This window comes from Nyctibius grandis, chromosome Z, assembly GCF_013368605.1.
Source record: "Nyctibius grandis isolate bNycGra1 chromosome Z, bNycGra1.pri, whole genome shotgun sequence".
Classification (NCBI taxonomy): domain Eukaryota; kingdom Metazoa; phylum Chordata; class Aves; order Nyctibiiformes; family Nyctibiidae; genus Nyctibius; species Nyctibius grandis.
In genome coordinates, this window is record NC_090695.1 from 6944558 (window position 1) to 6958893 (window position 14336).

At 44.6% G+C, this 14336-nt stretch overlaps 1 protein-coding gene across 18 annotated transcripts in view; it reads left to right on the plus strand.

Moving 5' to 3' along the window:
- CELF4 (CUGBP Elav-like family member 4) overlaps positions 1–14336 on the plus strand; it is a 703740-nt gene that overhangs the window by 652487 nt on the left and 36917 nt on the right. For all 18 annotated transcript variants that reach the window (XM_068422675.1, XM_068422655.1, XM_068422661.1 and 15 more), the window contains 2 exons: positions 2441–2588; positions 8219–8368. In XM_068422675.1, coding sequence (XP_068278776.1) covers positions 2441–2588; positions 8219–8368 — 298 coding nt within the window. The remainder of the gene's footprint in view (positions 1–2440; positions 2589–8218; positions 8369–14336) is intronic.

Here is a 14336-nt window from a genome sequence, read left to right on the forward strand (position 1 = left end):
AGTTTACTGAATTCGACAAAGGGAAATGCCAAAAACATAGTCCTCTGCCTGCCCTAGAAGGTCTCTAGTACAAACCAGGCTGTTATCTGCCAGCCAGACTGACCACGGCACACACATGACCAGCCATATGTCATTCCATGTTTTGAGGTGGGTTTGTTCATGCAGCTTTGGAGAAACACAGAGAAAAGTCAGCAAAGGCCACACTGGGACTGTCCCCAGCCCTTGCAGCTGTGTCCCTCTCAGAGAGATGCTTCTTTGATCAACAGCACTAAACAGATCCTATAGGCACAGATCTTGGCCACCATTTCTCCAACTGGCCAGTTATATCCACAGCTGTCCCCAGGTGAAAATACTTAGCACAGAAAAAGAGATATGAGTCAGCACACCCAGCATTGGAGTCAATCCAGTGTTAAAGATGGATGGATTCCCCCTCCCTCATTCACTTCATTGGCGTACTTACTAAAATCACCTGCTCAGTGCCTCCTCTGGAGGATAAACTCAAACGATGCCTAGAAACAAATGTACTTCTTAAAGGGGAATCAGGATTGTGCTATAATAGAAAAGATTGTCTAATCACTCCATTAGTAATTACAAAGCACAGGATATCACTAATTAAAATGTGAAAGTGTTTTATGCAGGGTATAATAAAAAAGGGTAATTAACAATCAAAGGAAAAGCCACCACCTTGCCACCAATCTGTATTAGGCTTCAAAAAATAATAGTACTCAACTCTAGTACAGCACTTTTCATCTGTAGATCTGAAGGCACTCCTGTGTGGGGAAACAGGTATGCTGTGTCCCATTTTATCACTGAAGAAACCAAGGCAAGCTTACACAACTTGTGCATGGTTATACAGCAGGTCAGTGGCAGAGCATCCTTTACTTTGGTCTCTTTACTGATGGTGGCAAGGAAAGTTTCAGCATTTGAATGGGCACAGTGATTTCAAGGATTTTTTTTAGTGTGTACGTGTATGAACAGCTAATTTAGCTGATATTTCTGTATTAAACTGAGAAGTAGGGAACAGTCTGTTCCTTGCAATGACTTTTCAGGTCGGTTTAATGCTGGGAAGTGTGTCCCGTGTGCTTAAACAACAGTATCAGAGGGTGATCCCCTGATGGGAGAGAGAACGAAATCACAGAGAGCAGCAAAACAGAGGTCCCCCAATTCTGGAGACAGCAAAGACATGAGTCACTTCTAAAATTACTACAGAAAAACAGTTTCCTTCTCCCGTATTATTATCAAGTCATGCATTACCAGAGGCTGGGGAATGAACAGAGTGAGGTTTCGCTCTCTGCTCGTCCTCTTTCCCCACACTTTCTCTAAGCATTCACCACCAGTCACTAGTGGGGGTTGGATATGGACTCAGACTTACCTCATCTGGCTCTTCGTACAGCTCCAGGGAAGGAGACAAGAGGCAGCTTCATCCAAACTGTGTTCTCCTTCACACCAGGAGCACTTTACAAGCCCACTGCAGCCATACTGTAAACATGAACTGCATTGACTTTGTGCTAGGTTCGGAGTATAAAATAATGACAGCAAAGTCTGGTTTTAATGTAAGAAGCACTTCCAAAATGCATTACCATTCACCAACCTTCTGCTCCAAAATTTTTACTCCCAAATGCCTGAATATATAGCCCAGGTTCCTTATTTCTGTCTTTTCTTAGGTGCCCCAGAAGAGGCAGCATTTTGATCACTTTCTGGAAAAAAATGATTAAGGAAGTCAACCCAGATCAAAACTACAGGGAAGGGCTTTTCCCACTACACAGTATTAATCTTGCCAAACCAGGGGAACTCCCTTCTTTTGTACAGCTCTTCCAGGAGTCTCTGCTTAGTTGTGTTGGAAATAGGTGCCATAATCTCGTTAGAAGGTTTGGTCATGGTTTTGCCCACTGCCCACCAGAGGCCCCCCAGCAGCATAAGAAAAAAAGGATTTTTGTCACTGACAGATGGAAACAAATCAGGTTATCCCCAGAGAACTAGCTAAGCTTGCTGCTCTAGAGAAAGGATTCCCTCTCCACGTTGCTCCACATATACTGGTCTCCCATCAGCAGCCAGCAGTGCTTTCCCAGAGCTCTGATACAAGCAATGTAAGCCATGAAGCCTCTCTGCTCAGGATCATGTAAAGTCTTTTCTCTGTCTTTCTCATCAGAGGAGTAACAAGGAGCCAGACGGTTGAGTCCAACTCATGGGAGACCTCCACACTGGGGAACACATCATGGGGGTGGGGACCATAAAGAATCCAAGATGAAACATGCACTTTGCCTCCAGCCCCTATAGCAAGAAGGAAGGTCAAGGCTGGGGGGTACCACAGGCATGGTGAGCTGACATCTCAAAACAGAGGGATGCCTCACACTCTCACCAGGTCCCCATCCTGGTGCCGGTGCCGCGGCTGCCTTCCCAGTGACTGCGTGATATTTTTTCCCTGCTCTCTTTGTTCCAGCTGATGCAGCAGCAAGCCGCGATCATGGCATCGGTGGCACAAGGCGGCTACCTGAACCCCATGGCAGCCTTTGCTGCGGCCCAGATGCAGCAGATGGCGGCTCTGAACATGAACGGCCTGGCGGCCGCCCCCATGACACCAACCTCAGGTAAGGGGCTGGGGAGGTGGAGAGGGCAAAAGGGCAGGAAAATCTGGCCACATCCCAGAGGAGACCTGGCAGGACATGTTAGCTGACAGTAAACCCCAGTCGGTGTTTACTGAAATGTTCATCTTGTTGGTGAAGACAACCAGAAGTGAGGAGTGGAGCCGACCAGATCCTTTTGTGGTCTGGGAGAGGGGGAAAGGGGCAGAGAAAGACTGTTACCACCTCTTCCATGGATGGGACCAGCTGCAGGTCAGCTTCTGTATCGTAAAATAGTTGTAAGGGCAAAGTTAAAGGGCCCTCCAGCAATGGGCTGTTGGGCTAGCTGCGCTCCGTGCCGAGTGGCACAGGTGAGGGGAACAAGAGGGCTGAGACCTACCAAAGCCAGGACACACTGGGCTTGTTGGGGAGGAGGAAGGGTGCTGGCAGGGAAGGCCCTGGAAAGGGCTCTCAGCCATGATCCTTCCCTCTCAGCCTTATCCCTTACACTACTTTCCTTTAGCTCTGAGCACCCTCCAAATGGCACAAAATATCCCCCAGTGACCTACAATGGTTTATTGGTGGTGCATATAGATGTCCAAGGGGTCAGTGCTGGTGCTGTCACCACCAAGCTGGTCCAAAGACAAACAAAATAAAGTTTGTGGTGAGATTCAATATCATTAACAAGATGAGCTACATCTTTGGGACACATAAGCCTTTCCCCTACTGTGAAATCGGACACAAGGTACTCAGGGAAGACCTCTGGTGTTACCTGGAGTGCAAGTGTTTGTTTGGTGAGAGAGTTTCTGGCTGCTGGAGCAGAGACAGGTAGTGAGTGAAAGGCTGCCAGGATCTGGCTAGGCTGTGAGGTGTCACAAGAAGTCCATGCTAGGAGCTGCAGTATATCATTCGAAGAGCAGAGAATTAAGCTGAGATGGAAACAGGACTGGCTTTCCTGGGCCTTGAAGCACAGAGAAATCTTTTGGGCAGGAACAGGTAAAGGAACCGTCAGGGCTGGTAGTCATGGAATGGCATATGGCCTAACAGCAGGGAAGTAGGACAGCAGGGAAAGTGGGGCTGAACCATGGGAGGAAAGAAGCGAGAATTTGGAGATCTTTGCAATATACCACTGAGTCTGGTATGGGAGCAGAGGACTCAAAGGTACATCTTCAGAGGACCATTTATAAGGGACAGGCTGGGTTTAAAGGGTCCCTGGGGTGATGCAGGTTGTTCCTATGAGAGGCACTGGGGATGGGACTGTGTTCAGAAAGATGTGGCATACCAATGCCCTTGTGTGAACCTTGAAGCATCAAGCTGGCCTGGAGCAGACCATCTTGACAAAGGTTTGGGGTGAGAGTGAGCTATGCTTGAGCCAGCTGCGGTACAGGCAGCGCTGGGCAGAGTGGGATCTGGGACTCCAGAGCAGAGTAGTAAGAGAGGAAAGGGTCGGCTTCATAGCCCAAGATGAAGAGGTCTGCACCAGCCCTGGAACAGGAAAGGGCCATCTGACAAAGCAGCCAGGAAAGATGCCTCGCGGCTGAGAAACACTGGGTGGCAGGGAGATAAGGCACCGCAGCATTGCAGGCTTGGGGGCCATTCTGAATGAACTGAGTTCTGCCAGCCTGTCTGACAAAGAAAACCTCCACATTCACTCACAGCTTAGCATCTCTTTGCAATCTGCAGCGGGGAACAATGTCAGCAGCTACTGGATCAGATACTTATCTTTTCCTTTGCTTGTATTAGAATATGGGGAGGGAAGGAGGGGAAGGGAGAGAAAGAAAGACAGATCTCATTCCACATGAACTTATGAAGACCCAAGGAAAAGCACTTGACTCAAAAATCTTATACTACACATTTTGAAATATATGTTTACACAATGATAAATGTATAAACAACAAGTCGATGCAGCTACTGCAAATCCAAATAGAAAAGTGGCTTAATTATATGTGCACCCTTTAAACCCTCTGCTGGAAAGATTATTGCATTTGCATTAGCTAGATTTGTTTTGTGTTGGTGGGAGCAGAGAGAACGTCAAACAAAGACTGCCTGGAATTCAAATGCTCTCAGGGCCTGGAAAGTTGAATCCAGGCAGTGGTTTTTGATGGTCCCACCACAAAAGAGCACAAGCTCTTTTGCACGTAAATAAGTCTTGAGAATGAGCGAGTTCTGTGACATAGGTGTGTAAATACTAGTACAACAGCCAATTTCTGTGTCTACCATGATATCCAGCCCTTCTACAGTGTAAGTCCTGTTCCTCTTCTGGTGTGCCTGGTGCCTTTGGGGACTGTTAAACTCTTATTGTCAGAACACAGGAGAGGAAAACTCATGTTTTTTATATGCTTTCCAGAGCACCCATGATTGGTCTTTATTGAAAATTAGATGCTGCTTTAGATGATCCCTTGATCTCTTTCATGGTGGCAGATTTTGCACTCTCCTTATGACATATTTTCAATCATGGAGCCTATGTACTTTGGCATTATTGCAGATTTACCTTGAATGGGTAGCTTCCTTCATGAAAAAGCTCTGTAATGGGTTGTGGAAACGTCCATTGACAATTATTCCTCTGGTGAAATGTTTAGACTTTGAAATGACTCCTTGTATTACTACAACACTCACAAAGCTTGTGATAAGATGCATAGAAAATATTTCACATAACGTCTGAGCAAGCAACCCTACAACACTAGCAGTGATTTCTGAGTAGCCAGGAGATATCTGAAGCCTAACGTGAATTCTCCTGCTGGCTTTTGTTAGCATTCAGAAAGCCAAATGGAAAATGATCATTCTGCTTCATAGCAGGATTTCCAGTCATTGAAGTATATCTTTGTTCTGACTTGGAATGAAAATGAAACATTTCAAAGTTCTCTCAAAAACTGGCATTAGAAAAAGTGTTTGGAACATTGAAAAAAAAAAAAAAAAGAGGTGTTTTGATCTTTCCTAAGCAAAAGAAAAATTGTACTAGAAAAAGGACTCTGGTACCCCGGAAGTCCTAGAGGCTTTGGAGGTATTGGCTGAGCACAGTGCCTCTATGCTGGCTGACTTGGTGAGGCAAGCTTTAAACTGAATGTCTTGGGGGGTGGGGTCCCGAGTGGCAATGCTCATGCCATTGCTTCTAACGGGGGAATAAACCAGGCCAATCAGAACAGTGAGAAATGTTCCTTAGCTGCCTCCCAAGATGGGAAACAGAAGGTCAGCCACTTCAAGGGTGTGTATAGCTATGGTGGATCCTCTTGCACCTCTTCCGGGAAACCTGCATGCTTGACTACCTCCCTGAAATGCCTGTACACCAACACACACGACATGGGGAATAAACAGGAAGAATTAGAGATCTAAGTTCCATCTAAATATAAGGAAAAACGTCTTTGCTTTGAGGGTGACAGAGCACTGGAACAGGCTGCCCAGGGAAGTTGTGGAGTCTCCTTCTATAGAGAGTGGGTTCCTTGGGACATGGCCATGAGTTCATTCAGACTCATGTGTTCCCATGGGACCTAGGAACTCAAAGAGTTTTGGATCTGGGCAAATCTAACAGACTAGAGACAGGATCCATCTCACCTGGTTTAACCATACAAAAGTTAGACATCTGGTTTAAACTAGTCACCAGGCAGTCAATGGAGTGCAATAGGCAGTCCCAGTGAGTAAATCAAACTGTAAAAATTTTATGCTGTTTGTTGGTATTTTGACAATTCCCCATCAAGAGTCAGGTTTATCTCACACAACAGTCAGTAATTGTGAGGCAATTAAACTGACATCTTTGAAAGTTTGGTTCAAGTTTTGCATTTCTCCCATCATTGTGAAAAGTACGTTTGCAGTGAGTCTGCCACTGTTAACTGCACAGAGGGGCTAGAAGTGAAATTTCATTTAGGCTTCCTTCCTTCCTTCTCTTCTCCTTCCCTCCCTCCACGTTGTAAATCTGCACCTGGTGTAGCTGCATCAAGAGATCTCAAACCAGAGATGAAATCCACAACTGGCATGCACCACCACCATTTGTTCTCTGTGGTGGCATTATGCCAGTTTTACTCCAACTACAGATCTGACCTTTCCAGTGGGGTTCTTTCTAAGAAAAAAAATAAAGAATTGCAATGAATATGTCTAAACTTCCTTAGACATACACAAAATAGCAAGCACAAATCCCTTGCTGTAATTTTAGAAAAAATTACTTACACTGTCTATGCAAATAAAGGAGAGATCCAGAAAAGCAACTGAAATTTTAACTAGCCCTTGTGATTTGCAAGATGATGACATATGCTAAGAGCATTGCCTTTGTACTTCAGTTGCCACTGCTTGCTCCCTGTACCTCCACAGAGGACATTTTTAAAGGCCAACACCATTTAAATAAGCAATGGGGAAGCAGCAGCTTGTCTGCTCAGGGTATAAGAAAAGAGCTGAAATATTGCTTGCTTTTTGGGCTACACAAATCAGAACATATTAAAACATCTCATGCATCTGTATTGGCTTTCTTAAAGCACCAACACAGATTTAAGCAGTCATTAGAGTGTGTTATTGGACGAAACCACCATGGAATTATTCTGTGGTGAAGAAAATTTCTGCAATTGGTTTAAAAAAGAGGTTACTGCAAAAATGGTGCTTTCAATCAGTAGTATACCCCGACACAGAAAGATATTGTTGAAGATAAGATAGTTTAACTTCCCACTCACAGCTAGCAAGAGAAAAATACAATTTCATACTTATTGAAAACTCATTTTTGGTCCCCAAAAACATCCTGAAGATGTTGCAAGAAGCGTAGACTGTCCAGTCATTTTAAACATACATAGAAGCAGACAATGAGGTAGCAGAGGGATTTAATTCTCCCCTCAGAAATTTAAGTATTTTTTTACCAGTGGGTGACAGAATCCCATCCAAAACATAAAGACTAAATTGTTCTTCTGAAACAGCAGCATTACAGTCCCCCACAGGATACATCTGGGAAGAAGGGGAGGAGTATGATTCCATGAAAGAAGCAAATCTAACCCAAATTTTGCCCCTATTGAGTGAGAGATCTCTGCTAAAACTCTATGAAGTCAAGTTTGGGCCGAACAGTGACACCAAAACAAAAAGTATCACTGGCTGCCTTTAGGCTACATACCAACTTGCCAAACCTTTTAAGGACCCCTGGAGCTGAGAAAGTTCAGAACGAGTTTGTACATGAAATGTGTATTCCCGAGAGAGTGCAGACAGAGTAGTCCTGGAAATCGATACGCCCACAAAGCTGACATCTCCAAAGAGAAACTGAGAGGAACTGCTGTAGAAAGGTGGAACTGAGAATTTTCTCTTGGTGCTAAATGATATCTAGGAAAGAAATGTCTGCTTATTAGCAATTTAAACAGGTAGTACTCCAGGGAGGAAGTTGAGGAGGAAGGGTGATATTTCCATAGTTTTCTATTGCTTGATGTTAGCCATGGATCTAGTCTAGAGAGTATGATCCCCTAGCAAAAGCTTCATTCTGCTGAAGAAAGTTTTCCAAGCCTTCTTAAGTGCTTTCCAAACAGAGGAGTAATGGCAAGCAGACCCTTTTTTGCACAACAGCTTGGGAGTTTTTTCATTTTGTGGATTATCAGAAGGTTTCTGTGTGGTGGTCACAGCTGTTGTGTCAGCAGTTTTCTCCATGTAGTTATTGCTTCCAGTACTCACCAGCTCTGATTTTGTGTCCTCCCCACTTGCAGGTGGAAGCACGCCTCCTGGCATAACTGCACCAGCTGTGCCTAGCATCCCATCTCCGATTGGGGTGAATGGTTTCACTGGCCTCCCGCCGCAGGCTAATGGGCAGCCCGCCGCAGAAGCTGTGTTTGCTAATGGCATCCACCCTTACCCAGGTAAGCCAGATCAATGCTGTGCCCACAACCTCTTCCTTCAGTCTTAGGGAGATTGTCCACATCCACAGGCTTTCTCTAGCCTGAGCCACCTCAGAAACATTACACCCCACACCATCAGGGCTCACGCTAGCATTGGTGTGGTTAGGTGTTACCTAGCTACAGTAGTTATACACTTAAATCTGGATAATAGACATCGAGGGCATGTTGGAGGTGGAAAATTTTTGTGCTGAAATATTGAGGGCTCATCTGCTGGATGACTTGTCTGGTGAATACAGCCAGGACACTTAGTAAGTTTTGCTTTAGCTAAAATTTGATCTAAGGCCTGACCAGTTCATGCTGGCAGATCTCTTAGCAGTACTCCCAAGGCTAGCCTTGAACGAGCTGTGCTAAGCCTGTTTGCAGCTCCTGGCACCCACTGTTGGTATTTCCTGCTGTGATGCCCTTGCAGGCGGATGGGTCTGGGAGGACAACTCCAGAGTGTCCACATGGCTGCTGACCCAAACTGTTCCATACCTCAGACCATGTGTGCAGGCAGTGGGTATTGGTCTCTGAAACGCTCACTGCATTCAAAACCTGTTGCTTTACCACGCCTGGAGACTGAAGCTCCTTTAACACAGCCACAGAATGGGCTCAGCTTCATCCTTTTGTGGCACACCACCAGAGAACTGCTGGTGGGATTCAGACTGTAACTAGCTCAAAAGATGCCAGCACTGAAGGAGTGATTTTGCAAGCCCTGGCAGTGAGGGATAGATGAGGGAGGTTAAAGGATACATACCTGTCTCTGTACCTGTACTTACAAATATATGGACACTCTGAGGCTGTAATCACCAAGAGCTCAGGAGTTTACAAGTCCTTAATGTTCACCTACGTTTTTTCATTCTCCTCAAGATTTGACATATCCCTCTCCTCCAATCTGTACTTCTGCTAGAAAGACATTCTTTACCATCACTGTACACATACTAACAATAACAACCATAACAATAAAAAATTAAGTAAATGCTACTAATTGATCCTAGCCACCAGCTGGCAAAGGAGTATTTTACCCTGGGGCACACACAGATTGATCTAGTCTGTTAGGAAATCAAACACTGAGGCTGACGCTCCAGCCAAAAATCCCACAAAACCCCAAAGAAAAAAAATTGTTTCAATCTCAGCCAGTCCTGAAAACTCGGAAGATTCAACATCACAGGGGACTTTATGAGCAACAAGGACAAAATATCACCTAACGTAGAAATACAAAAGTCTTACGTAGTTACAGTTCTGACAATGTCACTGAAAAAAGCCACCCTGTGAATGCAGCAAATAAAAGCCCAGAAATACCAAGAGTATTGAAAAATCATTATCATCCTCCCCACACACACTTTGTAAACATTTAGCCATGAGTTCAACTTTAAGCAGAATTGAAATCAAGGGGCCTACTATACTAAAAGTTAGTCATGTATATGCATGTTTGTAGCAGCTTAGAGGATTGGGAAGCTCTTGGAGGCTTACAGAGGCATCGGAAGATTGCAGGGAGCCCTTAGTATGCTCAGTGAGCTCAACCACAGCACCAAGAAAGCACCCTGTCTTTAAGGTTATATAAATATAGCCATCTGTTCAACTATCCATCTATCTAAGTATGTACCTGTCTATCATCCCTCTATTTATTCCTCCATTTCTACATCTATCTTTTTTGTCTGGTTTATCTAGCTCCTTTTAGCTAATATTCCATGATCAATTACTGCAGATATGAGAGAAAAGATGATCTTTCTAGATGAATCTTAATGACTTGAGCTTTTGTTAACTATCTCCAACTACCCCCATAATTAAAGCAAGCTCTCAGTTATGTATTTCATCCATGATTATATAAAAGTCAATGGCCTTAATCTGATTCTCTCAGAATCCTGAAGAGGCTTGCTCAGCCAGTAATTCACAGTAAGTCCCTGCACAAACACCAACAGCCTGACACACTGAAAGGTGACAGTCATCCTCGCTCCGCTTTGCTGCAGGCAGGGAGGCTCCTTTCTGCTGGTAAAGCTGACGTCCAAATAGCCTGCTTTGTGTAAGTTTGGATTTATCTTGGTGTGTCTTCAGCAATATATTGGTCTTTCTCGGTGCTCAGCTTCCCCATAACTCAGTGACACCTTAAGTTATAGCAGAGGTGTAAAGGGAACAGTGGCAGGCCAAGCCCTCACCTCTCATTTTACTTCTGCCTGTTCGCACCAGCAATGAAACCCTCGAGAGCAAGCACCTTTGTAGCAGTTTGAGTGTAGGACACGTCATGTGTTTGTTCTGTCTTACTCTTTTCCTTCTCATGAGTATTTATGCATCTCCAAAACTTTGCTCCTTGCCACAGGCTTTCTTGAGACCTGGAGCTTAGCAGCATGAAAAAAAAAAAGGATTAGACATTTATACGGGTAATGAGAGCATCCACAGCCATATTATACTGGATAAAAATGTAGAAAGGACACAAACCATCATGCTTTATGATATAAGCCAGCCACTAATTGCTTGGGGTTAGAAAGAAATTTTCATCACTGGGCAGCTTATTCCATCATTGTTCATTATGGGATTTTTCACACTTTCCTCTGTAGCATTTGTTACTGGCACTGCCCTGTGGTTTTGCATGTCTGTGCTTCTAAATGCAAGGGTAGAAATAAAATATTAAAGCTGAGCATGCAATTGCACTAACATTATAGAGAAGAAAAGAACATGCCAGTCCCCATACAAAGTCAGCATCTTCCAAACAACTTTCTTTTATGGTATATCTCTCATTCTGAAAGTGGCTAAGAGTGCTGCAGTATTATGTACATAACCATAGTCTTGCTATGATTATGACTTGCCATATATTGTTTAAAGCCTGAAGTTTCCTCTGAGATACTCTTTCATACTCCACAAAAAACCCAAATGTGGGTTCGCACCATTATATCCTGTAGCAGAACGTTCTTTGTTGCCTGAAAATAGCAAAACAGCACAATCAAAATTTGTAGAGGTATGACATCCACATCATTCAGACCAGAATAAATCCCATTAATTGTGCAGTTTATCTACACGTCCACCTTTGTGTCTAGCTGTAACATTTTTGATGCTTCATCTAAAGGACTCCAGAACTCCATAGTCTTTGCACTATAAAACCAGGTCCGTATCATGTGATTGCATTTACTCTGTAGTTTCACTCTTTTTTTTTTTCCTGTCTTTCCCTGTGCTCTTTTTTTTAAGATTCTCTTCGTCTGGAGCACAGACACACATGGTATCATTTGAGTCAGACTACTGAACCATCCCAGGCTTTGGGGCAAAGGCAAGAGTAGGTCGAACATCCCTACTCACCAGGTCTCTGATCACAGCCCCAGTCCCTGCAGGGATTAGCTTTTTCTGTGGCTCTGGCAAGGCTATGGATCCATGCACTAGCACTAGAAAACCATTCCCTGCAGGCATACTCTTTGCAAGCCATGCTCTCGCTTTCTCCAAGCTCAACCAGTACATAATGCCTCACAGTGCACTTTTTGGTAAGGACAGAATAACAAGGGAGTAAATATCTCCCCTTCCACTAGTCCGAGCCCCTTTGGTGATCTGACCTTTTTGTGTATAAATCCCTGCCCTTTAGTCTTTCAGTTTGCCAAGCTATTGAACATGGCAATATGTCACAACATATAGTGGGGACAAAGAGCATAATCTGTTGTGCCATGATCTCGTGAGTCACTTTGCAGCAGCGCAAGACCATTTGCCATTTCCACATTAGCCATAGTAACAGGGATAACGCTTTTCTGCCAAAGCTTCTTAGCCATCCAGAGGCTTGTGCCTCTCTTGTAACAGTGCCTGATGTACAATAACAGTGGAGACCATCTGCGCTGGTTTCTGCTGTGTCTCACACCAGCACTCTGCTCCCCGGTAACAGGTCCTGCCTTATTGGATTGCATTGCAAGGGACTGGACAGAATGCTCACTCCAAAAATAAAGCCTCCTTGCGAAGAGAAGGCGAAGGGAGATGAGGAAATGGAGAGAGCAAAGGGCAGCAAACAAGAGAGAGAAGGGATTGGCTGCCAAAGTATCAGTGAAATGAGGGAACTGGAAGGAGGCACAGAACCCCCAGAAAAGAGTGAGGACTGCTCCGTGGTCTTCTGCCCAGTGATGTGCCCAGGAAGAAGCAGAAATACACCCCATAGCATCCAACAGCTCCCAAACAAACTTCTTCCTCCTGGGCCAATGGATGTCCAGCTTGACCAGAGGTAGGGATGGATCCAGTGATATGGCAGCTTTGTGGAGCCTCACATGGGGAATGTTTTCCAGGATGCTCAGTTCTTCAGTGCATTTGGTCTGGGCTTAGGTTGCTGAGGAAAACAAAATCAAGGCTCCCTCAGTTGCTCATAATAAGTCAAAAACATGCCATCCATCTCATTTACTGTTCTCACAGAATCACAGAATCACAGAATGTTAGGGATTGGAAGGGACCTCGAAAGATCATCTAGTCCAATCCCCCTGCCGGGGCAGGATTGCCTAGACCATATCACACAGGAACGCGTCCAGGCGGGTTTTGGGTTTTTTGGTTTTCTCAGGCACACAGTGGTTCTGTTTCTGACTGCCCACCACTGCCAGGACTAGCTCTGTCTTTCCTCTCTGCAGAAACAGCAGAGATGCCCCCACTCCCCTTTGGTTACGATGTGGGTACATCTGGGCTAGCAAGACAGCAAGCTCCACTTCATACCCTATTTGAGGTCCAGCCCTCTCTGGTGAGGACTAGCTGTCAGTACGAATGGGCAGCCAAGCCTGTATGCTCACATATTTCCAAGCCACCTCTGAGACTGGCAGTAAAGGTGTCCCCCACAGGTGAATTGCTGTGCTGTAGAAACTCATGTCTTGGGAACTGAAGTGAGATCATGAATTTATTTTCCTTGGCTCAACAAAGAGCTATCAGGCAGTAACGAATTTCACCCATTGCCAGCAGAGAAAGGATTCAAACTCCATCTGTAATTATTATCATTACCCAAGCTAATTTTGTAGGGGAGGAGTTGATGGAATGCTAATATGACAGCCTTATCAATTGTCAATTAGCTAGCAGCGCTGCTGATGGGCGGGCTGCTGCTTCGGACCAGTCAGTCCAGGATCAGTCCCGATCACAACAGAAACCATCCAGTGGCTTTGGGCAAGATCAGGGCTTCACTTGTGCAGGCAGAGAAAGAGACTGACTTCCCCCATGCCAGTGCCCACATTGACATTTCAGTCATGAAAGATGTCAGAAAATAAGAGTTTAGAGAGGAGATTAATCAGGAGAACAGAAAAAGAGTGACCTGCCTGCACTTGTGGAAGGTCCAGGATGAAAACCAAGCCCCGCAGCATTCAGTCCAGACATACACCCTGCCCTAGAAATGTACCTGGCTCAGCAGCCCAGAGGCTAAATTGCTTACTATGGGAAATATTTGGCTGTGTTGTATTTGTCCACCCTAAATCACTGGGTGAGAGCTTTCCTGTTCATATTTTGTATCAGCGGTTCCAAAACTGCAACAGTGAGCACCTGAAACATTATTATGACTAGGAAGCATTTATTTGACCCATTTGTAACAATCTGCCACGTGCCATAAACCACGCTTTACTGGTAAAATAAATAAGTGAAGGAATGCACTCATTAAAAATATAATAACAAGTTGCCATCTTCAATTGTAGTCTAAGCTACTTTAATGATGCCATGTACTTCCAACAATCATGCTGCAGCCATAATGAATGAGGTTGTTAAAGGCAGTTGTGGGAACCTTTTCTGAGGCAAAGTATTTTCTCCTCTGATCTGGAAGAAGGTGTAAATACAAATCAGACTCTGTGCTGAAGTTTTCAGAGGAACCTAAGTGAGTTAAGACCTCGAGCTTTATTTTTAAAGGTGACTTAAACTACACCCCCCAAAAATATGGAGTTACGTGCCTTAATAGCTTTTAAAACCTGACCCTGACTTAAGTGTTTATGGATTTAGGTGAAGGGAGGGAAGCCTGGTCCTGACTCTGCTG